Source organism: Pezoporus wallicus, unplaced genomic scaffold, assembly GCF_028554395.1.
Source record: "Pezoporus wallicus isolate ANWC-B61680 ecotype Strahan unplaced genomic scaffold, APGP_CSIRO_Pwel_v1 contig_608, whole genome shotgun sequence".
Taxonomy (NCBI): Eukaryota; Metazoa; Chordata; class Aves; order Psittaciformes; family Psittacidae; genus Pezoporus; species Pezoporus wallicus.
In genome coordinates this window covers 36,990-64,914 of record NW_026639059.1, presented here as the reverse complement: position 1 = coordinate 64,914, position 27,925 = coordinate 36,990, and the positions used below count along the sequence as shown (strand labels likewise).

The window sequence follows — 27,925 nt, the reverse complement described above, 5'->3', positions numbered from 1 at the left end:
AGAGGCTTTTTATTTGAGAAGCAGCTATCTTAAATCATTTGAGTATCTGAAAAATAAAGCTGTCATGTGCAGAAGGTTTTACTATGCTACGGACTGCCAGAAATAATTGGCTCTTTCAGCAGGAAATTTGGAGCAGCTGAAAGGAGTTCAAAATAAGAGTTACCTAAAGAAAGGGTTTTTTTCTTTTTTCCTTCCTCTCCTTAAAAGAAACTTCACAGGAAGACAGACATATAGTTCAGTGTCTTAAGTTTCAGCTATATACTAGATAGTATACATGGGCTTAGATATAGTACTGTTATATTTACTAGAGGGGTTAAAAAAAAAGCAAAAGCTTTCTCATAAAGCAGCTGCTTAGTTCACCTTTGTCTAGATGTTTATCCTGATGATCTGGGACAAAAATGAAAAGCTTCTGTACACATTAAAAGCAATGAAGCCTTGAAGTTTTACATGTAAGAGTTCGCTGATTTTTTAGGTAGTGACTTACGCATTCTACAATTTTACATATATTAACTTAGATTTAGGATTTGTGAGCAACATGTAAAATACCATTAGACAATACTTAAGACTTTTCAGGAAATCCGGCAGGCTAAATGTGAACTCATGAAGTCTTGACTTCCTGACTTTCAAACAGACAAAAATAATCTGGAGATAAATATTATCTGAACTCTCACCTAACCATGTGTTACAGAAGAACTCCAGCAGTGACAGTGTAGAAGTCAGTGTCACACATTTCAGCACTGTCATTAAAAACTTTCATTCTGCACGTCTATTCTGCAATGATGGTGGCTAAGGAAAACACAGTAGTGAAAGCTGCTTGCTATCAGTATCTACAAAGTAAAAAGTGTTTCACAGTCTTTCACAGCAATTCTGCCATTCAACGTCATAAACAGGAAAATCGCGATGAAAGTTCAGATCTATCCGCAACAGGAAAGAAAACTGAACAAACACTGTGCTCCGGAAAGGACAGCAAAATATAACAAGCCAACCAAAGCAACTCCTTTATCACAAATGACAGAAGCAGGTAATTCAATATGAGAATGGACAATAAAATATGTAGTGTTGTTTCCTCACTTTGTCATAGAAAATGCCATTTTCTATGAAATATAAGAAAGGTTACTATATTGCTATGAAGCTATATAAGAAGTTAATATAATGCAGCATGAAAATTCTGCCCTTTTAAAGTTAGTCCTGGAAAAAAAAAAAAAACAAACAAAAAAACCCCAACAACAACAACAACAAAAAAAGGCAATAAAAATACTGTAATGCTTATATGGAGAGTTGTGAAATACCTCAAAAAACATATTAAGGACCTTTGAACCATACTTATTTAAGGCAATGTACATTTACTTACGTATTCAACGATGGCAGAAGTGAAAGCAGTGCCAAAGCAGAAAGTTTCCTTCTTTCTGGCTGAGTGATGTTATCCATCCGATCAACCCACATTTCAATCATGTTACCAAGAATCTGATCCGACTGCAATGGGAAACAGGACTTTCTTTTAACTTATGAGTACTTCAACATACGTAGAAAATAATTATTTGTAATTTCTCTACCAACTGAACATATTATTCAGTCTTGGATAGATACCATGCAGTTATGCATACCTGACAGAAGCAGCAAGCAACAAGTATTTTTTAAGTTTTCTCTGACACTGCTTCCAGGCCTTGAACCCCCCTCATCATTAGATGTTGTTCAACTTCTTTGTCGCTGACATGGACAGTGGGATTGAGTGCGCCCTCAGCAAGTTTGCCGATGACACCAAGCTGTGTGGTTCGGTTGATACACTGAAGGGAAGGAATGCCATCCAGAGGGGCCCTAACACACTTGGGGGTGGGCTGATGCCAACCTTATGAAGTTTAACCATGCCAAGTGCAAGGTCCTACACCAGGGTCAGAGCAATCCCAGACACAGCTACAGGTTGGGCAGAGAAGAGATTCAGAGCAGCCCTGCGGAGAAGGACTTGGGGGTGTTGGTTGATGAGAAAATGAACATGAGCTGGCTTCAGTGTGTGCTTGCAGCCTAGAAAGCCAACCATATCCTGGGCTGCATCAAAAGGAGCGTGACCAGCAGGTTGAAGGAAGTGATCCTGCCCCTCTGCTCTGCTCTTGTGAGACATCATCTGTAGTTCTGGTGTCCTCAACAAAAAAAGGACATGGAACTGTTGGAACAAGTCCAGAGAAGGGCCATGAGGATGATCAGTGGACTGGAGCACCTCCCGCATGAAGATAGGCTGAGGAAGTTTGGGCTGTTCAGCCTGGAGAAGAGAAGGCTGCGTGGAAACCTCATAGCAGCCTTCCAGTATCTGAAGGGGGCCTATAGGGATGCTGGAGAGGGACTCTTCATTAGAGACTGCAGTGACAGGACAAGGGGTAACGGGTTAAAACTTAAACAGGGGAAGTTCAGACTGGATATAAGGAAGAAGTTCTTTCCTATTAGGGTGGTGAGGCACTGGAACAGGTTGCCCAGGGAGGTTGTGAATGTTCCATCCCTGGCGGTGTTCATGACCAGGCTGGAGGAGGCCTTGGGGGATATGGTTTAGTGTGAGGTGTCCCTGCCCATGGCAGGGGGGTTTGAACTAGAGGATCTTTTCCAACCCTAACTGTTCTATGATTCGATGATTCTACTGTAAGGGTGCTGAGGCACTGGAATGGGTTGCCCAAGGAAGTTGTGAATGCTCCATCCCTGGCGGTGTTCAAAGCCAGCCTGGACAGAGACTTCGGTGACATGGTTTAGTGTGAGGTGTCCCTGCCCATGCCAGGAGTGTTGGAACTAGATAATCTTAAGGTCCTTTCCAACCCTAACTATTCTATGATTCTAACTGTAACCTAGCTGTTGTTAGAAATCCATTTAATCAATCGACAAAGCACTGATACAGAATAGTGTATGACTTAAACAAATTTCTCGTAACCGCTTAATACATGCAAAGCGTATGAACTTCCTCTGTTTCGCTTTCACTGGTGACAAACAGAAAGCAGGCTTGTCTTTACCTCTTTGAAAACTGCATTGTACTTAAAGAAAACTACTAAAAATTCACTGTGTTTATATTACTTATTGCGGGATGCAACAGGAAGATAATTTAGAGGTTAGATAAAACTTATAGTGAGATGACTTAAGGTAATCGTGGGAAATCATAAAACTTGTTAAAGGGCGTTCAAGGGAATGACCTGGGGAGAACAAACATGGCAAACAGAGGAAAAAGTTTTTTCAGGTCAAAGGAATGCAAGACTAGCATGTAATTAAATCAAAATACCAAGACAAACATCCTTACCTCCTGACCCAATTCATGTGCCATCTCGCTCAGAAGTAATGAAAAAAACCTTGCATTTTGTAGTAGAACTCTGCCCATGATCCCCAGGTAAGTAGACATCACCACAGGGTATCTCTGAAAGAAAAGTGAACCAAAACAAAGGGAGGGGCTTAGTATGATTAAGAGAAAAAAACATACAGAGCAGAAACACATGGAAAATACTTGCATGCATTTATTAATTTTGAAATGACAAGTTGTAATTTAAAAGCCTCTAAGAACATAAGACTGAGCAAGCAACCACTGCCAAAGTTTCTTGATTGTTACAATGGGGACACTATAGCAATCTCAAAATCTGACTTCCCCAAGGAGCCAAGACATCTTGCAAGGTGATTTTATTTTAAATTTAAAAACCTGCATCTGAAGGAATAAACAGTATATTGTACTGTTAAAAGATTACCTTCAAAGTTGATTTTTGCTAAAGTGTTACTTACAATTTAGTAACATTAGCAAGCACTTAGTATTTCTGAAACTGTTGTTACGTATTTCACTGAAAGGAACAAGAGGAACTGAGAGGAACATTTGCCAGCCACTAATTTGCAAGTGTTTCAAAATTAACTGGATACACTGATAGCTGATTAGTTTATTATCTTTTTGTTATTACATTTAATTTTAAAAGAAGCTACAGATTTCTGTGTATTAAATTTGGCATCTAACAACATAACTAAGTATTTTGAAGAACTGCCTACTTGAAAAACAAATCCCAACATTTATCTGAAAATGTTAATTCAGTTTAGTACCTTTTTTAATAGGGAGCAATAAATTTGTTACAGTTTTCAATCAGAAGACATTTTAATAATCCACTATGTAGTTTTGTGTCGTCTTAAACTGCAAACAAGTTCAAAAACTGTGGTTTTTGTGTTCTGTACAGCAAAAAGTACATTGTTGAGTAGTATTACTTGACTTAATCTTGGAAGCATTTCATTTAACTCAATAATATTGCGAGCCAAATTTTCTGAAAGTCTTGTTTTGATCAAAAAATTCAAAAACGTAGAGAATTCCAACCACTGATCCTGCTACTTATTTTTTTCTCTCCTGCTTCAACACAGTTAAAGCATATTGGATTTTACTCCTTTTTATCAAACATGGAAATCTGTTGAGTGGAAAGAGAAAAATAAGAAGACATCTAACTAAGCAAAATCTTAAAGCCCCTATCTTACATAAAGCATTTTCATATCCTTCAGCTCTTCTTATTAGATATATCAGCTAGAAAAGGTCAAATCAGTTTTCTCCTTGTCCACTTTTTCTCTGGTGTAGGCACACTTAAAAAGGAGTAGTGTAAGTATCTTTGAAATATCTCAGCAGAAAACTCCAACATGTACAAAGGATCTAAGCCACAGCACCTTATCAATGTTAACAGTAATGGAATGGCAGAATAAAATTTGTGTTATTTTCTTAAAATACACACTAGATGATAAAGTAAGTGATGCGTATGTTACTTTAACTCTTGCACCACTATGTTACTTTTACTGTCTTCTAAAATAGCTGTGAGAAAACTATCAGACGCTCTTAAAGCAAGAGAAAATGCAACACCAATATGAAAGAACTGGGTCAGAATACTGAGGGTACTTGCCTGTTCAAAAGGAAAAGTAGAGTGTAGTTAGAGTAACTCTTACCTCCCCATCTATAATGCCCCTGAATATTGATGGGAGAAGGGGCTGAAACATTTGAGGACCCAAAACAGGGTTTACTTTTAGGACATTTTCCACAACCTTAAGAACAAAAGCAAATTAGACAATTAATAAAGTACATTTAAAAATCTTCAACCAAAATTTTTAAGCTACATATACTCATCTATATTTAAAGTCCTGGTAGGACACTGACCTTTTAATAGCTGAAACTATTTAGTGAGGTACTCCACAAACCTGATATGTATAATGGACCTGATGAAAAATGACATGCCAAGTGAAACCCACCTAGCCAAGCACCTTGTCATCAGACTCCTTCTGGCCCTGGCAAAACTAATGAGGTAGGCTGGAAGGCAGGATCTTGATAAGGCTCCAGGAAAAGCAGCTCGATGAGGTGGACCGGCAGAGAGTTTAAGGGTTATTTCCAGGTCTTTGCTCTGTCACCATTTGTAGACTAAAATTTTAAACTAACAACAGCGTATGTACCTTTAACAGAGTAGAACAGACCAAACATTTCTAACTTACTAATATATAGAGAGAAAGGAATGTTCGGCTAACGGGGGTAGGAACATCACAGGACTGATAACAACTAAGGAGACAGTAAATAAGACCAAGGACGCCAGACTTCAAGATAGCAGAGTGGAACTCAGTGTGGAACGAGACTGGAACAGAACAGAAGCAAGGACAAATCAGCTGCTAACTCAGCAATAGGACCTTTTGAGCGTGCACAAGCACCGAGGTCATTCAGTAAAGATGGAGAGGAAGAATATCAGTGACCACCAGAGACCCCCCACAGCATAAAGTGCATGTGTAATTAGAATGCAACTATTATAATTAGTTCCTGAAAACACTGCAAATACACATGAGTATGCTAAATACATAGCTGCTGCTGGCAAGTATTAGGTGCGCTCACCTCTGCAAGACGATTTGCGTGTGTGCCCAGCACTGCAATGAAAAGCGCCACTTTCTAAACTCCACACTGAGTCTTAGAGAGTTCTCTGACTGACTTTTATGGGACCCTCTGCCCTGTTTCCCACGGATCTGGGGAATCTCTGGGACCTTCACACCAGCATTGGGGGAGTTTCCCTGAAAGGAACCACAGCTCCCTGGACCGACTCGGGACCTCGGTAAGACTCCTGATTTTATTTCTTTTAAAAGGCCTTCTTTTTGGTCCGTTATGAGAAAGAGACCTGCACAGTGGGTAAGGGTAGTCTGTTTCTGGTTCTCGTTGTCTGCACTCTGGTATCTGGGCAGAGGTCAGCATCAAGGGTACCACTGCCTCCAAAGTGGGACTCCTGAAAAGGTCCCTGCTGGGTTGCATTTTGCCACACTCTGGAAACAAACTGGTGAACTCCCAGGTGGCTTGGTCACTTGGGAGACCCTGGAACAAAGTGGTGGATCCCTGGGTGGTTTGGTTACTCGGGAGACTTTGGTAAAATACTGTAATCAGTGGTGGCCATTGTACAAACTGGATTTTGAGAAAAAGTGGCCTGTGAACAGCACGATTAATTATAATACTTTGTTACCAGTGATGTTATTCTTGAGATGAGAAGGAAAGTGGGATGAAGTAGCTTATGTGGAAATGTTTTTCATGTTGAGAAATCACATGGAATGGTAAAAGGATTGTAGTTTTAATTTTGCATTCCAGGACCTGTTAGTATTGTCTTTGGAGAAAGATGGCAAAATCTGCTTAAATGTGGCTGCTCTCTGTGCAGCACCGTTATGCACGAAACATTTGAGGAATGCAGAGGAGGATTTGGATTTGATAGCAACCCCCCCTGGGGCCTGAAGGTGCTGACAATGAGAATCGAGCTCATGAACAGGCACAGGCAATGGAAAATGAGATGTTAGAGGGAGACTGAAGGATTTTGCCCTACAGCAGGGCAATCTAGTGGAAAACAAGGGGAAACTGTGATTGTGCCTTTAAGACAAGCTGTGGGCAATGATGGTTTCTTTACCATTATAGATTAGAATATTTGGAAACAAGTAGGTGGCAATTATATATTGTGCTTTTGAGAGTATTGGCGTGAATATGATTATTTGTAACGCTTGGATTGCGGTAGAGCAACAAATAATGGCAGGCACATTGGCAGGTACAGTGAACTGTATCTGCTGAATCATGTACCTACCACCGATCCTAACTAAGACCCTAATAGAGACTAGGACAGGCAGGCTTTGAAACAATATCAGAGGTGGCTTTTATTTGGTACTAAGAATGCATTCCCAAGACAGCTGAACTCATCTAAGCTATACGGAGTAAGGCAAGATATAAATTAATTGCCTTCTGGATTTGTGGAAAGATTAAAAGAGGTGATACATAAATATCATAATACCGATCCTGAATCGGTGGAAGGAAGGAAAGGACCAATATGATTTGGCAAAAATAATGAATGTGGCCCAAGAGACATACAGCAATTGGACCACCACTGCCCTGGTGAAAGTTCCCTGAAATAGTTCAAATGGTGGTGGGAAGGAGTTTGAGTCCCTGATTATTAATATATGTATTAATGTGATTATTAATATAATACAATATTGTGTATTGGGGATTATAGTGTGCTAGATTTCAACTACAAATCGGTTATTATATATGTGGGGGGCATAAGATAAGCTCCTGAGTAAAACTGGAATGCTTAGCGTTAAGAAAAAAAAAAGGGAGGAAAACTGTTGGCCCCGGCTATCACATAAGAAACCAGGAAAGGGGGGAGTGGCCCGGGAGGAGAGGAAAGAAGGATTACATGAAAGGTTTGTTAACAGACTCCACGGGATGCACTGGAAGAGAGAATTCTGTCAGAATAAAAGTAAACACCAGAGATTTAGTGGAATGTCAGCACAGGCAGAGAAAATTATTACCTTAGATGAGGGCTGAGGAGAACTGGGGGGAGATTCAAAACCCTCCCCAGCAGAACCCCTAGTTACAGTTAGATTGGGAATGATATGATTTCTTGTAGAAACAGAAGCTACTTATTCTGTTATAAATACTTGTAAAGGGCAATTAAGCAAACAAACCACTTCAGTCACTGGTGCCACAGGATGGACAGGAACCTGGCCTTTCTTCCGACCTCTAAATTTTAAAATTGGCAAACAGATTTTGACCCATCAATTTCTTTACATGCCTGAGTTCCCTGTGCTGTTATTGGATAGAGATATACTGATGAAATTACATGCATAGATTAGGTTTAAAGAAAGAAAATTCAGATGTATGTTCCTAATGGAAAGGCTGTGGAGGCCCGTGTTCTTGTGTTACAGAAACCAGCCACTGAGCCGGATGTACCAGAGGAAGTGGAGAATACACCCCACTAGCATGGGCTGCTCTGCTGGAGCACTGGGATGATCACAAAATGCAGAACCGGTAACTATTCATCTGAAACTAAACATCAGACCACTTAAGACAGAAACAATATCCTATAAAACTGGAAGCAAGAAAAGGACTAGAGCCTGTAATACAAAATTTTATTGAATACGTTGGGACAAAAACAGACTGTATTTGTATTTGACATGCTAACATTTGTACCTGACATGCTAACAAACATTCTGGAACAGAAAAACAGTCAGTTGGCTTTACCCAAGCAGGCTGTTAAAATATCAGACTGTGCTTCCAGAACAAGAGGACACAGAACTGAAATTAACTAATCTTTTGAACCCAGCAGTGGTTTTGACAACCAACGTAGAAGCAGAAATGCTGACTCACAACAGTTTACAGACTATTGAGCAGGTGTATTCCAGTCATACTGACCTGCAAGATACACCCCTGAAGGATGCAGACTACAAACTGTTTGTGGATGGTAGCAGCTCTATGAAAATGGAAATCGGAAAGTAGGATACATTGTTGTAATCAAACATAAGATAATAGAGGCTGAAGCCCTGCATCCTCCCCAGCACATCAGCACAGGAATCAAAGCTAGCTGACAGAGCTACTGAGAGTTCTGGAATTGTCAGAAAGTCAAAGTTTGCTTTAGGGCATATCAATTTGATAACACTCCAGTGAATAATGGCAATCACATTGCCAAGAAAGCAGTCAAAGAAACTGTGGGTGGGGACCTTTTATTAATATTGCCTCATAAGTATCAGTGCTTGGATAATGAAATTCCAAGTTATCAAACAAAGAATGAGAAATTAGCCAAGAAGAATGATGAAGGATGGTGGGTTACACCAAACAAGTAATAACTGCCCAGCCGCTTACGAGAGGAAAAACACCAGGCAACTCATGGGGGAACAGAATCGCCGACTGAAATTTTAAAGCTCCAAATTCTGAGTATGCAAATGTCTGGAATTATAAAAGTGTTACAAAGAGCGTGAACATTTTTTACCACGCTAAGAGACACCCCACCCACTTGGAACAACAAAGGCAATTATCCAGGAGACTATTGGCAAGTGGATTTAACAGAACTGCCACAGCATAAGGAGCTCAGGTATGTGTATATATATATATATATATATATATACACATATATATACTAATAGATTACCGTTTCTGGTTAGCTGGAGGCTTTCCCTTGTTGCAAAAATATGGCTCATGAAGTAGTAAACTGAATTTAAATAATACCCTGGTATGGTGTACCAGCAGGCTTGTCCTCTGCTAGAGGTCTGCACTTTGTTGCATAAGTAGTTAGAAAGGTGGGAGAGTGTTTGGGAATCAAGTGGGATTTGCATACCCTATACAGACCTCAGGCTAGTGGGGAAGTGGAATGTATGAATCAGACACTCAAGTTACAATTAAAATATGTCAAGAAACTTCTTTAACTTGGTTACAAGCCCTACCAATTGCTTTGTCAAAGAAACAAACACAGCCAGGAAGGAATCAGGTGGGTCCATATGAACAGATGCATGGGCAGCCTTACCAACTGTCTTTTCCTCCTCGTGGTATGTCTTTGCAGGGGAAACAGGATTTTAGATATTACCTGCTGGCACTGGGTAAAACTTAGCTCTGGTAATATCTTAGTAGGACATTACCTAAACTGTAGCTGGACAACGCAACTCCAGATTAAGGGACCCAGACTTGGCTATTGGAATGCTCCAGAAGGGAAAGGGTGGTATTGGTTGTGTAATAATACTGCTAGAATGGACTTTTCCCCAGGGTGGACTGGAAAATGTCTGCTGGGTGTTGTACTCCCGGATGCTATACAAGGATTACTGATTGAGGTACCTAGCCTATCCCAGGTAACACTGCAGAACATATGGCTCTTGGCACATACATAGACCAGAGTGGCAGAATACACACAAATCTAGTAGAAATCTGGAAGCAAAGATCTTACATCAGGCTGTTAGAGATGATATCAACTGGGGTTTGAAGAATTATGGCATGGACTTACTTCTTGGCTACCAAATTGAATATTGGTAAACTTGTTTGTGATCATTATAGTAAGAATTTGTGTCTGCATCCCTTCATGTATCATGATTCAATTTTGTAGTTGCTGGTCACAGCGGTGTGTTAGAATCAAATATGGCTAAAGGGTATAGAATGAGACTTAGAGGATATATGTACATCCTAGAAGTCTCAAAGGGGGGAAATGTAGGCTTAAATTTTAAGCTAACAACAGCGTATGTGCCTTTAACAGAACAGACCAGACCAAACGTTTCTAACTTACTAATATATAGAGAGAAAGGAATGTTTGGCTAACAGGGGAAGGAACATCACAGGACTGATAACAACTAAGGAGACAGTAAATAAGACCAAGGATGCCAGACTTCAAGGTAGCAGAGTGGAACTCAGCGTGGAACAAGACTGGAACAGAACAGAAGCAAGGACAAATCAGCTGCTAACTCTGCAATAGGACCTTCTGAGCATGCGCAAGCACCAAGATCATTCAGTAAAGACGGAGAGGAAGAGTATCAGCGATCACCAGAGACCCCCCTCAGCATAAAGCACATGTGTAATTAGAATGCAAACATTATAAATTAGTTCATGGAAACATGGTAAATATGCATGAGTATGCAAAATACATAGCTGCTGCTGGCAAGTATTAGGTGCGCTCACCTCTGCAAAACGATTTGCATATGTGCCTGGTGCTGCAATGAGGAGTGCTGCTTTCTAGAACTCCAAATTGAGTCTTAGTTTCTCTGACCAGTTTTTATGGTTAACACATTGCTTAGGTTCCGCCATCTCTCTGCAGGTGATCAAAGAATCACAAGTGCTCCAAGACGTGCTACTCTCAGTACCCTGCTCTGGTTCACAGTTTTTACATTCTTCACCCTTCACTTCTCAGTCTTTTCTTTTTTTTTTTTCCCCCACCATGAGCTGCTCCCTCAAGTAATTTTTTGACCCCATGTCCTTCAGGCTTTCTTTTGCACAGCTGTTTGGGCTTTCCCCTTGTAACCATATGAAGCGGAAAAGAGGCTGTGAGAATAATATCTTTCATAATGCCACTTGAAGTTTGTGTGGGAATTTTTTTTTTAGTACTCTGAAAAACCTATCAGCTCTATTTAAGCAGTCGTTGCCACAACAGCTACTTACACTAAAAGCAAAGACTGAACAAAATGTCACAGTACAAATGCATGAATTCTACCACAGAAGAATGTGATAGAGAGCACATATATCCAACATTCAGTACAGACTGGAAAAGCTTGGCCCCAGACCTATAAGGTTCTAGTGGTCATACAGAAATGCAAGAAAAAAATTTGAATCTTGATCATTAGGTGATTATTTAATCATAGAATCACCTAAACAGGTTTTAGTAATACACATAGAATGGTTTGGGTTGGAAGAGATCTTGAAGGTCATATAGTTTCAACTTCCCTGCCATAAGCAGGGATACCTTCCACTAGATGCAGTTGCTCAAAGCCTCACCCAGCCTGGCCTAGGACACTGCCAGGGATGGGGCAGCTACAACTTCCCTGGGCAATCTGTGCCAGCGCCTCACCACCCTCATTGTGAGGAATTTCTTCCTAATGTCCAATCTAAGTCTACTCTCTTTCAACCTGAAGCTATTCCCCTTGTCCTATCCCTACACTCCCTCATGAAGAGTCCCTCTCCAGATTTCCTGTAGGCTGCCTTTAGGTACTAAAAGGCTGCTATAAGGAGACCCCAAAACCTTCTCTTCTCCAGGCTGAAGAAGTCCAGCTCTCTCAGCCTATCTTCATTGCAGAGGTGATCCTGATCCAGCCTTCTGAGCATCTTAGTGGCTTCCTCTGAACTTCCTCAAGCAGGTCCACATCCCTCCTGTGCTAGGGGCCCCAGAGCTGAATGCAGTACTGCAGGTGGGGTCTCATGAGAGTGGATTAGAGCGGAAGAATCACCAGACTTATTACATATCTTGCCAGTTTTTCAGATGTGCAGTTACAAAAGTTGAACTGTATTACTGTTTTTAGTGGTATTGAACACTGGTAAGGAAAACTAATGTTAAAAAATTAGCAGATATAATACTATTATTGTTTGTATTAGCAAAGGGATTAATACTGGTTGATGGGGTAACAGACAAAACTCAGATCTGGATGGCTAGATACAGCAATTAGATAATTACGTTTGTACATTTTTATTAGGAACACTGAAAATGAACCTGGATTATTAACACATAACTACAATTTTGACTTTAGGGTTGAATCATTTCTTAATGTTATGTTTTTGTCCGAATAATTATTTTTTTTCTGAATTTTGAACCAATATGAAAACTGAATTTGGATAACCCTTGAAACTCATTAATCAGATTGATTTTGCCCTTTTACTTTGTAATTAGAGGTGTATTTGTGCTATACTGTGCTACTCTTTTCCACTCTGAAATTCAATTACAAATGGCCAACTTTGATTAGCTTTCTACAACTTTGATGAGTCCACTGATAGCCAAAGATTAAATTAAGTTACTCTGACCCAAACACAATTCTTATTTTGCACCTCAGTGCTTTTAAGATTTTCTGTAAACACCATTATCTTCACAATGCAGTGATCAGTCATCTGACTGTTTAAGTGTGCTGCTGTCAGGCTGTAGAACAAGCTAATTTCATAAAGATCTAAGCCCTCACTAACCACCTTTCTCTAGTAATCTAGAAAATAATCAAGTGGGAGAGACATCAGGGACTCTTAGTCTAAAATCGTCTACACAAAGAGGACTCAAACTACCTTAGAACTCATTACTTAAGGACAATACAGGAATCACAAGTAATGAAAGCACTGCAGAGGAACAATGTGTTAGATAATTATCTTTTAGAGTGCTCCATTTAAGGTTGTACTAACCTTCTCTTGGGTAAAGTAACACTCTTAAAAAATATATGCATGTATAAACACTCTATATACACATGCACACGCTTTAAATATGTAGTTTAAAACACCACTGATTCCAAGTGTCAATGTGTGCTAAATGAACTGTTTCCTTCCACATGTTCTGCATTCACTGTACTTTAAAATATTACTCTAACTTAAAAAATCAAACAAAAAACAGTAGCAAAATTAACAGAGCTGAGTATCTGGCATTATTTTTAACTATACCTTCAAAACTTGAACTTGACCTTCAGTAGTTATGTCCTTCAAAAGGCTACAAAATGACTGGCATAAGACTGAAGCATACATCTGAAATTAAACAAAAAAGAAGGTATTATGCAAACATGTTTTATATCTACATATAATTTCTCAAAACTCAAGAGATCAGGGACTACATATATCCAAAGACACAGCTTTTCTTCAAAGATCGTATTTACTAAAATGCTCTTCTTTCCTGAACTAATTAAAATCTAAGCATTTTGTTGGTTTTCAACATTAAGGTTTTTTTTAAAACACCAATCTCAATGAAATTTCTAATGAAGAAGGAGTGGGAACAAGTCTTAATGTCTCTAGTTCTGTTCCTGCTAGAATTTATGCTGATCATTTTAATTTGATAGGAATAACTACTACTGCTCCACACAGGACCTTTTCAGGTACCAAAGTACTAAACCAATTGGCAAAACATTAATACAAAATAATAATATTTCTCAAATTGATTTGAGCGTCCACCATATGCCATAAGGATCTATCATGAGAACAATACACTTGCATACACATAAGAGTATCAATGTTTGTGTGCACGAGGTTTTCCAACATGAGAGAAAAACCAGTTTGCCAGTAGAGAACTAAGATGCTAATATGAATCTTTATATAATGGTAACATACCTGTAAAAATTCTGATGATGATAAGAAAATATAAGCATTGATGATCTTAAAGCAATTTTTGAGGTTTTCTGAACTCAGCTCTGGAAAAAAAGAAATCACAATTCAGAAGCTCATCACCACACTGAAGTACAACTAAAACAATTCACTTCTTGAAGTCTTTGTCCTCACACAGCTTTTAAGTGCCAGATGCCTACAAACAGAAAAAAGTTATCTTTGATTCAGTACTATTCAGGTTCAGTTTCCCTGCCAGCCACAATAACAAAAGAGGGATGGCAACAGCTCTCATGTTCTCAAATGGAAGTACAAGAAATCCTATGATCAATGCTAAAAAAAAAAAAAATTTGGATATGACAGTGGGCTAAGAGGATATTAAAGACAGAACAAATGAAACACACACTAAAGAGAGCTGCAATTACCGATAAATGATCTCAGATAAATAATCAGTAAATACTGAGTAGAAAGTGTGAAATAAAGATTGCAGTTCTGCTCTTCTGACCCAGGTGGCATATCAAACAGCATTGAGCTTTTGGACAAACACGCTGAACTTTAGGCCATACCTTGAGTATTTCAGTAAGGAAAGCATAACCATTTAAGAGACAGGAGATGGTGTACAACAGCAGTTCAAAGAGAAAAAAAGACATATCCTCAGGCAGTACCTGTAAGACTGTTAAAAAAAAAAAATCACCCAGAACATCTGTAAACACAATTCACAGCTAAGGTATCACACAGTTCACACAAAAGGTTTCAAATTTTCGCATAGTTGTTGATACTAGTGCAGAAAGCCAGCAGCCCTTATTGATGAGAACAAGAGAAGACCAAAATAACTTTGAAAGGGCTTGCTAAATTTTCTTAAAGCCAGTTTGGGAAGCAGACTATTCTTAGCAAGCTAAGTGGACTTCTCCCACACCTTTTATCAATATTCCAGTAAAATCACCATGGAGAGCTAAGAGGAAACTACTTTTATATAAGTTTTAAACAAAATTCCTTACCAGATTAAACTAACATTAGCAGCTGGCTAAGAACCGGTATATCATCCATAGCTTATATGAACACAACCTGTATGGAACTTTTGCTTACACCTAGTGACACTTACATAGAAAAACTTCCACATAAAATATCACATGACAGAAACTATGGCTTTTTTTGAAGACATTGTAATGTTTTCCATTACAATATCTGAAAAGTTCTGGAAAGTTTTAGCAGTTTCTCTTCTTTCCCTTCCCACTAGAAAGAAAACTAATACTCCTGCTATCTGACGTGGCCATTGGACAGCTTTGAAAGCATCGAGTACTTTCATATCTCATAGCTTGGACAGGACATGTCTTCTCATCATGTATTTTGAATATTTACATATCTTGACTCCAAAAAGAGATTATTTTTCACCTACCCATCCAATAGCCTCATTAAAAAATTCCAATAGTTCTCTAAATTAGCTTTAGTAGCATATTACTAGTATTGTACATTTCTTGAAATTACTGCATTCTCTCTAGAGGTATTTGGCTTTGTTTGGTTTTACGTTTCAGACACCGATGCAGTAGACAAATTGTAAAGACATGGTCACATAAACATAAAGTGCTTTCCATTCTGTGATTCTGTAATAAACACTACAAAGGTGAAAGTGTGGGTAGCAAAATTGCAAGAAGTTATTTCACGCCAGAAGGAGAAAACAGGTGAGATAAATATAGAACTGTACTACTTGCTCTAGCAGCACCATACAACAAATTTGATTTTTCAGAACAAGGAACATTCTCTTGATATTTTTTTTTTTCCAAAGGAAAGCATCACTCTTCTGCAAGGTTCATTCATAAAACAAAGAAATTGTCACAAGTGTAGAGCAGTCCTGAATATCTCCAACGTTTGTTAGAAGAGTATGCCAAGGTTTTTCATTCATAGTCATCTCTACCCAGGAAAGCATCACATGAAGACTAGGGAGGACTGGTTGGGGAGAAAACAGCAGTAGGAAATGTAAACAAGTCACAAATACAGAGTACTTCTGAATTTAATTCAAGCAGATCAGCACTGTGACAGAACTATGAAAATCACAACCATTCCAATGGTGCAAGCTTCCTGTAGGAGATACTATCTACTACTAATACAGAACAAAAAGGAAGAAGGGTATGTGTGTAGATATAAACAAAAGCAAATAGTATTTGGCAGCTATAGAACCCAGCTCTTGAATTTAATAAAAAAAAACAGTACAGAAATCTACTTTCCAGAGCAGTTTTGTCATTAGAAATCTAGTATACACAGGGAAGTAACAGAAGGCATCATCTGGGTGCATCTACCCACCATGATGTAACTTTCCATTGACCTATAGAGTATTAAGTACTGAAAACAATAATTAATTAAAAAGCCAACTTCTAAAATTTTATGAACACATTCCTTTAAAAAAAATGAATCAATTTGCTATATTAGCTTCACAACCTACAAAAGCACAGCTGAAGATTTAATTAAACAAAACCATGATAATAAAATTAATAAATTTATAAAATTAGATAATAAAATTAAACTACAAAATTTTTATGCTCCCTTTAATTGCAAAACGAAAGCATCCAAAATATCAATATTTCCTAAGCACCAAGTCTTAATTCTCATTAATAAGTTTCTATATTGTCAACAACACAGGCAAAACTAGTGCTTTTAATTTTAGTGCTGCTTGACCAATACTCTTGGACTGAATAATGGAAAAAACTAATACTGGAAGTTTTGCTCTGGTTGTAGCAGAACAGGCAAGTATACCATATAATCAATATCACTAAAAGTTGCAAATGTGGTGTTAAATTTCAAGGACTTTAAAAAAAAAAAAAACTTAACCCACACCCTCCACACCCCCTCCCCCCCCCCAATTATAAACTTAAGTGTTTCTTATCTTTTGGGTATAAAGCAGCTTCAATTTATTAAAAAATATCTAGGCTAAATAGATAATAAATACTAAAAACTGTGTGAAAGTCAAACAATAAAAAGCTGTAATAGTTACACCTTTGCAAGTTCCCTTAGTTCTTGTACCTGCAGCAGCAATACTCAACGTGAATAACATGAAGCAGCATGAACAAGAAGACAAGCAGTAGAAAAAACACACAGACATTTTATTTGTAATAGACGTACCAAGAAGGGCAGACATGTTCTGAAATATTCTCAGGAGCTCAGGTGTAAGACATGGACTATTCTCCAATGTCACTAACCTAAGAAGAAATTAAAGAAAACATTTAAATCACCTATCAATAACATTGAGCTATCATTCTGACAGAATTAAAACACTAACTCTCAGTAATCACCTATATGATCCTTAAATAATGTGTGATAATTACTACAAACATATTTCAAATTAACACTTGTTTTGTGTTCAGTCATCAAGTATCTTGAGATCTGGAAGATAACTTCCACATTCTATTCTTGTAAACTCACCATCTCCTCCAGGCAACCAGCTCTGAGAATCACTGGGCCATTGTGATCTCAAAATGAAGGACATCAGACTTAGTTTAGCATGCACATTTTAGTGAGTCTAGACTTCTTGTCTTGCTGTTCATTATCACAACAAAACAGCATCTTCGCTTTCAACTGCCTGAAAATGGGTTAGCCTACTCAGTTATTTTTGTTTGTTTTATTAACTTCCTAATTGCATCTCTTCTGAGAACAGGTATGATATAGATGATGTCAAGGTAAGTTAACAACAACAAATTCCTAATACTTTCAAAGCTTTTTTACTTCTAAGAATACAAGTATACCTTTTTAAAATAAGAAACTGATAAGGAACATTCTTACCACAACTCTAAACCATCTTCCAGAAGATAGACATGTGGAGGCTGAGTAACATCAGTACTTAGCTGAATAACTGGAAGTAGAAAAGGATAGAGATTTTTGCTGTCAGCTCCGAGTCCCTGTGAAGTAAATAAATGTAAAATACGTCAAAAACCTCAAATCAAGCATTTAAAAAGTAGCATTGAAAAAGATCTGTGCTGCTGCATACTGTAAACATTCATTCAAGGAATCAAAGGTTGAACTTCTATCCATTTCATACAACAGTCTGGTACTCCTGCTCTTACACTAACAATATGTCTTGATAAAATTGTCAATTTTTTTGAAAAAAAGAAAAAACAAACCAAAAAAACAGCTTATCAATGGTGTGGGGAAAAAAAGTTATGAACAATGCACATTCATAAAAACATTCCCCAGCGTCTCTCTTTGAGCAAAGTCACAGCTAAATGACTAGACGCAGAATAAAATATTTTAAAGATCAATAAAAGAATTATTCTTTAGACCTTACAACATAATAAATCTTTTGACATATTCTAAGAATCAGGAGAAGGGTTTGTTTTCATTGCTACTAAACAGTTCACAGACTGATGACAGTGATTTATAGATCCAAGTGCTATACATGAAGATGTCTTGCCAAGAATGAGGAGTAAAGAATTCTTTTCAGCAATCATTCAGTAAGATAACCTAATTTAAAAAAAAAATCTATTATTAAAACTAATCATAAATTAAAAGTAATCCTTATTTTATTATGACCACTTAAGTGAACGGATGCTAGTTGAATGCTACTTTATGGTTACTATATTTGGAAACTGTTAGGTTAAAATTATTTGATGTTTGTAAGTTAAGGCTTATTTGAGGAATTATTTATTTAAACAGCCTTGTCTTACAAGAAAAAGAATCTTCCATAATTTGTCTGATCTCTTTGTGTCCAGCTATACTTCTGGACTCCACAGAGGCTAGTAACAAAAGTTCCACATTTTATTCATTGTGAAAATATATTTTCTCTTTGTTTGAACTAACTCAACTTTTAAAAGAACACTAATTATTCCTGTATCTGTAATGTCTACTCACTTCCCTTCCACATTTTCTCCACTGTTAAAACTCTGAAATACTATCCTCTTACTATCTTTAGTCATGTGTTTCACAGAATGGTTTGGGTTGGAAGTGACCTTAAAAATCATCTAGTCCTAACCCTCTTGCCATGAGCAGGAGCACCTTCCACTGCACCAGGTTACTCAAAGACCCATCCAACCCAGCCTTGAACACTGCCATCCACAACTTCCCTGGGCAACCTGTGCCAGTGCCTCAGTATCCTCCCAGTGAAGAATTTCTTCCTAATGTCCAATCTAAATCTATCCTCTTTCAGCTTGAAAGTATTCCCCATCATCTTTTCACTAGATGCCCTTTTAAGATGTCCCACTCCAGATGTTCTGTAAGCCCCCTTTAGGTACTGGAAGGCTGCTATGAGGTCTCCCCAGAGCCTTCTCTTCTCCAGGCTGAACTAGTCCACCCCTATCAGCCTCTCAACATCTACACATCTTTTAAATATGTCTAGGGATGGTGACTCAAATGTTTGCCTGGGTAGCTTGTTCCAATGCTTGACAAACATTTTGGTGAAGAAATCTTTCCTAATATCCAATCTAAACCTCCCCTGTTGCAATTCAAACCAATCTTCTCTCATCCTATCGCTTGTTCCCTGGGAGAAGAACCGAGCCCCACCTCACTACAATCTCCTTTCAGGTAGTTGTAAAGAGCAATAACATCCCTCCTTAGTATCCTTCTCTGCAGGCTATAGAACCACAGTTCTCTCAGCTATTTCTCACAAGACTTTTACTCCAGACCCTTCACCAACTTTACTGCTCTTCTTTGCACAGGCTCCAGCACCTCAATGCTTGCTGAAAACTGAACACAGAATTCAAGGTGCAGCCTCACCAGCACCTAGTACATGGGGACGATAACTTCCTTGGCCTTGCTGGCCATACTATTGCTGATATAGGCCAGGTTGCTGTTGGCCTTCTTGGCTACCTGGTTCACAAGCTCGGTCATGTTCAGCTGCCTGTCAACCAACACCCCCAGGTCCTTTTCCACCAGGCAGCTTTCCAGCCACTCTTCCTCAAGCCTGTTGCATTGCATGGGTTGTTGTGACCCAAGTGAAGGACCTGCAACTGAGCCTTGTTGAACCTCATATACTTGGCCACAGCCCATCAGAAGAGTACATCCATCCAAGCCAGTTTTGAGAACTGTAAAGCATTAACTAAAAAATTTTAACAAAACACACAACTGTGGGCAAATGAAACCTACTAATGTTGATAAACACAAGCAATATATTTTGGAAAGGATAGTTTCCTACAAGACACGAAAAAAAGTATTTAAAAAAGCCTGCAGAAAAACAGTGGTCTGAGAATCACTATGTTCGCCTCTGTTTGCGGTATTACTATCACTTATTGGAAGCCACAGTCACAAACAAAGGTGAGGTGACAGTCCCTGCCTCAAAGACCTTCTAATAGTCCTGACCATTCAGTTGTCACCATAGACATGAAAAAGCAGATATTCAAGTATAGCTAAATGAAAATCATGAGCACAGATAATTCTCAAAGAAAAAAATAATCAAAAATTGAAATACAAATAACAGGATGTGACGCAAATCCAATACTTAACAAAGCAAGCAGTTCAGAGGTGCTAGTATCTCTATTTCATATAACGTGAACAGAAGAGAACAGCACAGAAGCCAGGAATTTAAGAAGGGATAGAATAATTTTTTCTTCATATGCTATAAGAAAAAGTTGCAAATATCATTGCAAAAGGTCATAAAAACTACAAGATGTCATGCAGTAGGAAGGTAATGATAAAAACAGTAATAATAAAAGGCTTGGAATTATAAATAAACAAGATGAACCATGATGAGTCAATGCCAACACCACCCTTGTAGGACTTTAAACTGAACAGTTATGAGTTAAACAAAAAACATTTGATGCAAATTTAAAGAGCCATCTAAGAGAAGCTTGTTGTGGTGGCCCATATCTTAGCCTATGATTTTACAATGGCTCATCTTCACAGGAAGAAAAACCAAACAGAAAAACCAATGCCCTTGGGAGCTAATAGATGTGCCTATTCTGAAGATTCAAGTCTAGACCATACATAACGACTGTAAGAAGAGACAGACACTCCTAATGCCAGCTGCAAAACAGGAAGCCAGAACAAGCTTTTTCACGTAGACTATAAAGTCACTAAAGGTGGCTCGGTTAACAAGATTAAAGAACAAAAACCTCCCAGAACACAAGCAAATTTGTGTAAAGAACTGCTTTACTTAACAAACCACAGGAAAAAAAAACAAACATTAAGTTCTTAGTATTAGTCATCTTTACTTTCATTATTAGAGAACCATGTCTTGTACAGTCATGTAAGGCTGAACAGCATTTAGAAATAGCCTGTAAAACTCAATTATACCTTAATTTTACCTACATATATATACACACACAGAGAACATGTACACATGTCTGAGAGAGAACTGTGGGAGACACTGACCGCATTTATGTGATTCTGACACCTTACCTGGACAAGATGGATTAGGGTGGTTAGAATGGCACACCGCAGCATATTGTGCTCCTCACTCTGTTTCCAAAGGAGTGGTAAATACTGAACCAAGCATCCTACATACGGTTGTATCTGAAGTTCAAAACACAAACTTGTTTTTCAATGCATGAACAGGGCCATTAATTTATCCCAAGCATAAATTTCTGAAATACTTAAGAGCTTTTGTCACAGTACAAATACAGAGTTTGCTTTAATTTACTCCTCTTTCCTCTTCCTAAAACACTATATTCCATACTCTGTGACTAAAGGAACTTTTGACTGCACAGTAGTTTGAAACGAGCATACTACTTATAATAACATTTGTGGATGGCAATCAGGCTTAAGTACTAAACAGGGAACACATCCTCTGAAGTTCTCAATCTTTTGAGCAAGGGCGGGACTACATAATCTCCAGAGGCTGGTCCCAAACTATCTGTTTTCTACACTCTACCATACTAAAAGGTTAACCTATTTGTCTTCTAAAGTATTTAATTAGAAATTAACCTAAACAGACTCAAAGGCTCTTTCTCAAATAGTTTTTTAATGCTGCTTATCTAGTTGATCTAAAATCCAGGGAAATCTACTGTTACGTTGACTTTTCCTGCAAGGGACAATTAGGAAAGCTTGATTTGGCTCTAAAACAGGATTACTTGTGGAGAAAGGAGATAAGCTCAACCCCAGACATTATCTCTGTTCTTAATATAGTAACAATGAACAAAATGCAAAAGAAAAAGAAAAGTGACAAAACCAGTCAACAATTCATTTTTTTAATTCTGTAAAAACATCCTCAATTTCTTTATATACAAGCTGAAGGAAGTACTGACATTCATAATGTGGACTTGAAACTTTTAATGCAGTTAAGGACAGTGCTGTATAGACAACTGTGATTGCTATCAGGTAACAGATTACAAATTCAACTGCACAGTCTCTAGGAGTGCAAAACATTTTGTCTCCCAAAATGCCTCTTTTAATATGTAAAATCTAATAAAATACTAGTTCAGATCTAAGATGAGACAATTAGAATAAATTACAACAAAAAAAAAGAAAATTGCAGGAAATGTAATAAGCAGTTAAAATCTTTCTGTATTCTAAAACATGTCAATACAAAAAAATATATAGTAAATTAAGTAGTAACTGAGCAGGAACATTTTACACAAAAGATAACTGAGAACTGAAAGTGAAGAGAGACTCAAATAACACAAACAATGCAGCCATCTACCATAACAATAACCAGTCTGTTAATCGATTTTTGTATAAGCCAAAACCACCAAGTCCTCCCCTGTGTTGTTAGTACAAAGCCAGCACTGAAATCTATAAAAAAATACCTGTATATTGACTCTTTCAATCACACAAGACAGAACATGAAGAACATGCATTTTGGTGTCACATTCTGTTACTTCCTGAAGTAGTTTAAAGAGCAGTGTAAACATGGATTCCAGATACTAAAAGCAAAGTAAACAACTACATATTAGACCATCAAAAATAAAATTTTACACTTATAACTCTAACACATCTATGAACTTTGAAAGATACTTATGAAGTATGTAAAATGTTGTTTCATTTGCCTAAACAAGATAAAAAAATTCAAATACATTCTTACATAACAGTTCAAATGTGATCATTTTGAACATACATTACTGTCATGTTTTGATGAGTGTAAACATGACTTCACAGATAAAATACTATAAAGCTGAAGGCCATCTTTCCAGAAGCAGCACTTTGTTAGGGTCAAAGCAAGGTACAGTCTTTCAGCTTTTGGGTCAGTAGATAAAATTCATATATTGAACTGTAAGCGAACTCTTAAAAAGCTCCCATGTCTACTGCGCAGATGCACATTTTTGATGTTTATTCTCAAGAGAGTTGCGATTAACATGGAAGTCAATCAAACAATAAGAAAAAGCACCTACTAAGTTTGAGTGACCAAAGTAAGTCTTTGCTATATTTACAGCTAACACTTCATTGTTTAACGACATCAGTAATGACCACTGTAAAGAACACATACATAAGAGATCAGTAAAAGTCTGTATTTTTAAGGTGCTGTTTTAACCACACACTTGTATTTAATATTTGTGTGAAACAGCAGGTCAGAAAGTAATCTGTGAAACAGTTAAACTGGCAAGTCACATTGGTGTTGAGACATATTTCTTAAAGACAGCATTCATACTGTCTTAGCATGAAGAAACTTACCATCTGGTAACATATAGTTATGTAGTACTGAGCACAATCCTAGGAAGCTGTAATAGTCATAATACTAAAAGCTTTGAATTGTCTGTCTGCATACTGCACATTAGCAACCTTAACAGCAGCAACAGGGGGCTTTACATGTTTTGGCCTATGAAGTTAAAAAGACAAACAAACCAACCCAAACCCTAAAACATACACACACACACACTGATTACAAAACAGTGTGGTTTAAAATGAAATTGGAAAACAATTATCTATCTGCTCACCACAATATGAAGATATAAATGCTCTTACCGGTAAGAACTGGTCAGTTCTGAACTCAAAGTCATCTACAGGTAAAAAAAAAATTAAGGAAAAATAATACAGATTGCAGATGGATATGAGACTCAAATAAGCAAATATTCAATGGATAAACAAAAAATATGATGTAAAGAATTTAAATTATTTTCCAGTAACTTTGACTGAAGAGCTAATCAAACATCTTTGCCAATAAAAGGATATTTAACTTCAGTGTCGTAGCTGTCTCAATACGGACCTTAAAGATAGAAGTCAGTAAGCATCACTCACACATCATTTTGATTATCAACATAATGTCTGGCAATACTGAATCAGTTATTAGTTTGGCAACTGAGTCATTCTATGTGTTCTGTCATCCTCTAAGAAATGTAGTTAGTTCAACATAAATATTTTCATCTGCTTTCATTTAGGACCCTTTACATTTTATTTGACATTACTAAAGTAGTACCACATGGAGAAACTACTCAGGTAAAACCTTCAAGAAAGAATTAAACAAGAAGATATCTAGGCTTTGATGAAAACTCCTGCAATAGAGAAGGAGTTTAGCTTGGGACTGATGTCATTCAAAAAGCACAGAATCACAAAAACTCAGTAAGTGAGCATGTCCTTCCCTGTTGAATGTTCACTGAACATTAATTGAAAACAGCCACTTAACACAGAAGGAGATCCTGTCTGGATTAAGCTATCTGGAATAACAGAAATAACATGACTGCCAATTCCTAATATTTTACTAACAAACTAGCTAGGTTTCTTGATCTATTTTTTGGCTGATAGGTTGCTTTGTTTCTGTTGCTTTTATTTTTAAACAATTATGAAACCAGTTTCTCATTTCAACCTCATCCACTGGTAAACTGAAATCGTAGCTTAAAACCCCAGAACTGTACTCAACCAACTTAGCAACAAATGCCAAATATTCTGCTAGTAGATAACTATGTTTATACTTAAGTAATACTGTATGTTGCAGAAAGCAGTCACAGAATAACCCTGTTTTATCTACAGAGTTGATTATTTGTTAATTATTTATCTCAAGACACTTCACATTTTTCTTCATGTAAAAAAAACCCAGACTTGCTATTGCTATTTATTTTCCCACTGAAGTCATCATTTTAACAGGGTAACGGCTCATTTAATGTCTTTGAAGTTACTGATCAACTTCTCCACAATTAAAGACCCTGCAATTTCCCAACAGATTATCTTTTGCAAGCCATGACAGACTTTAAGGTGTGATGTTATGAAATTTCCAAGCAAGTTTACACAAGGTATGGTATTTATGTTTCATCTGTGTTTACAGAACAAAAGTATAATCCAAAACATTACTTATTTATACTTACCACTAAGTCCTGGTCTTGAAGTAAGTTACAAATTGTCTCATATAACACAGGTCTCAAGTCTGATTTAAATTTTACAGAAATCCACTGCCCAATCAGCCAAATTACTCGTCGGCGTATTGGCTTATATCTTTAAAAAGTAGGAAAAAAATGGTACTCATTAACTCATTATACCTGCTGTTCTAGAACATTTCAGAGAAAAAGACATGTAAGAATCACTAGGAAGACATTACTCCCCAACAGAATTATTAACATACTTATTTTGAAAGACCAATTTTGAAACTTTAGCACAGAAATCTCTTTCAAAATTCTTCACTAGAAGGCTTAGGAAACACCAACTTAATTGGGAAAAGGATAGCTTTCATTCCAAATGGCTGAATATTGAAGGTCTCACTAGAGAGTTAATTCTGCACATAAAAAACAATAAAAGAAACTAAAAATGCATTTTATTACTGCCATCATGGAGTCTACTGCTTTCACCATAGTTTCCAGCGATTTCCTTGACATTCCATTTATACTCAAAATTTCAGGTCAGATACAATTTAAAAAATGCAAACTTAAGTACAGCATTGGTCATGTCATCAATCTAAAACTATTCTAAGAACTGACATTACCTAATCTTGCAACAAGTGCACAAATCAATCAGCTTTAGAGTCAAATGGAAAAAGAACCAGAACAAGCTGAACTGCCTAACATAATGATTGAGAAAAGCATTCTGTACAGCTGCTGCTTTTTTCCACAGATTATAAAAGATTACCAGGAAGAGTAGTTCAGATTTTAATGGTTAACTTGAAGATATAGAAAGTTAGGGAAGATTAACCCTGTTCACAGAATTTTGCCTAATGATTATTTTCCCTTGTTACCCTATTTTTTTAATGGCTACCTTGGAAGCCATCAAGACCACAATTTAAACTGAAGTTACTGAGGCTTCTTTACATTTTATTAAGTGTGATTTATTAAACATTCCCACAGTTAACAAAGAACACCTTCACAGAACATGAAAGTTGTGGAAATAGCATGTATAAATCAGATTATTACACTGGACCAGAAAATTAATAAGAAATAACATTTCAGTGTTGCTTGAGATTTACTAAGTGGCACTGAAGCATGAACAACCCATGCTGAAGCATGACTTATACAAAACACTGCCTTACTAACATATCCTCCTATTTACCCCAGAAGCTGTAACAATATGTTTTGTACTCTCAGAACACTCCTGCCTAATACTTGTCCCTGTAAAAATCAGAAAATTAAAAAATTAAGTTTCTTCTTGAGATTAGCATTATATAGTTTTCAAGCCACTATCACAAAGTTTTAAATGACGTAAGTACATGGTGAGAGCAAGGATTTTCAGCTCTAATGATGCCTGCTGTATCTGAAGCAAGTGGTATCTCGTGATATCAAGTGTATCTGAAGAAGGTGGTATCTGCTTTATTTGAGCTGCATATGTATTCCTGAAGCTGTTGTTAAAGCAAGCATTCCATTCAAACTACTAAGACCACCTCCCTTATTGCCATGGTGGCAACAAAAGCAGTTCAGGCAAACAGGGCTTCCAACTTCTGGACAATTTCTACTGCAAGTTACTGTCCCTACAGGGATTTCATCTTGGGGTATCTAAAATGCCAACCAAATGGTTATATCAGGCGTCTTCCCAACTGTAATTACAACTGTATCAACCAAGACTTTTATCAGTTTTACATATGCTATATGGCCAGATACCATGCTACAGATACCATTGCAGCTTTATGCAAAGACTGGTGCTGGTGCGGCAAAACAACATCAGATCAATCATATATGCAAGATCAAGATCTCTTATTTTTCCTCCTCCTTTGACATTTACCCTAACAATTAGAGTACTTGACCACTGGCAGGTAGCAAGATGAAGCTGAGATCGTACAAAAGAATTTAAAAAATACTTATAAGAATAAAAACATTAGGAAACAGCAGGTAAACAACTGTGGCAATTATTCTACGACTCTGAAGTAAGATTAGACATCCAAAAGCAAGTGATTTCTTTTTAAGTATATTACACTGAAAACAAGCATTTTACTATTTGTAAGTTCATCAAGATCTTCCATTCTACATGAAATTGAAACGTACTTACAAGGTGTTTATAACTGGCACTTGGAAATAAAACACTACTAGCGACCCATAATGGAAAATAATTTACAATTTATAGCTACAAATGGCATTAGCAAACAAAATAATTTATATTCCAGGTGACAATTATGTCTGGTAAGATGTACTGCAAAAGCGGTCAAAAAACAAAGTAGAATTCTTAAAAGGACATTAGGGTCACTGCTAATGACTCTGATGAGAAACACAGGACATACTTATTCAGAATCAAAGGGTGATTTGGAAATCATCTGATGAGGATCAGCAGACACAACAGAAGTCAGTGAACTTCTGAAGGAAGAGTGACAGTTTGAAGAACAGTGAAGCACACTGTCTTCTAGTCAGCTGTAGAGATGGACAGATCAGTCTGTACCGAGATGCCAAAACTGATCTATGATCTTTCAAAATACCCTACAATATTTACTAAATAATAAAAAGGTACTCTTTTGAAGGTCATCCAAGTGAAGGGGACCTTGATGAGAAGGAAAACCCACAGCAGATGGGCTTCTTTATACAGAACCAGCCTGTAATCATTGACACTAGACAACACAACCCGAATCCTTCCTTCCACACTTTACTGCTGGAAAATTAAATGAAGTGTGCTACAGGGGGCTTGTATTTAAACTGCGGGGAGAGGTGCTAAAAAAAAAACAAAAAAAAAAAAAAC

The 27,925-nt window shown here is 37.4% G+C and overlaps 1 protein-coding gene across 1 annotated transcript in view; it reads right to left on the bottom strand.

Annotated features, from left to right (window-relative positions):
* Nucleotides 1–27,925, bottom strand: part of IPO11 (importin 11) — a 94,543-nt gene that overhangs the window by 31,626 nt on the left and 34,992 nt on the right. Inside the window, exons 17-28 of the mRNA XM_057413566.1 lie at nt 25,147–25,273; nt 24,020–24,053; nt 23,813–23,853; nt 22,660–22,776; nt 21,314–21,427; nt 17,768–17,883; nt 17,111–17,187; nt 14,006–14,085; nt 13,349–13,429; nt 4,921–5,016; nt 3,269–3,382; nt 1,352–1,473 (exon numbers count right to left, since the gene is read on the bottom strand). Of these exons, the coding sequence (XP_057269549.1) occupies nt 1,352–1,473; nt 3,269–3,382; nt 4,921–5,016; nt 13,349–13,429; nt 14,006–14,085; nt 17,111–17,187; nt 17,768–17,883; nt 21,314–21,427; nt 22,660–22,776; nt 23,813–23,853; nt 24,020–24,053; nt 25,147–25,273 (1,119 nt within the window). The remainder of the gene's footprint in view (nt 1–1,351; nt 1,474–3,268; nt 3,383–4,920; nt 5,017–13,348; nt 13,430–14,005; nt 14,086–17,110; nt 17,188–17,767; nt 17,884–21,313; nt 21,428–22,659; nt 22,777–23,812; nt 23,854–24,019; nt 24,054–25,146; nt 25,274–27,925) is intronic.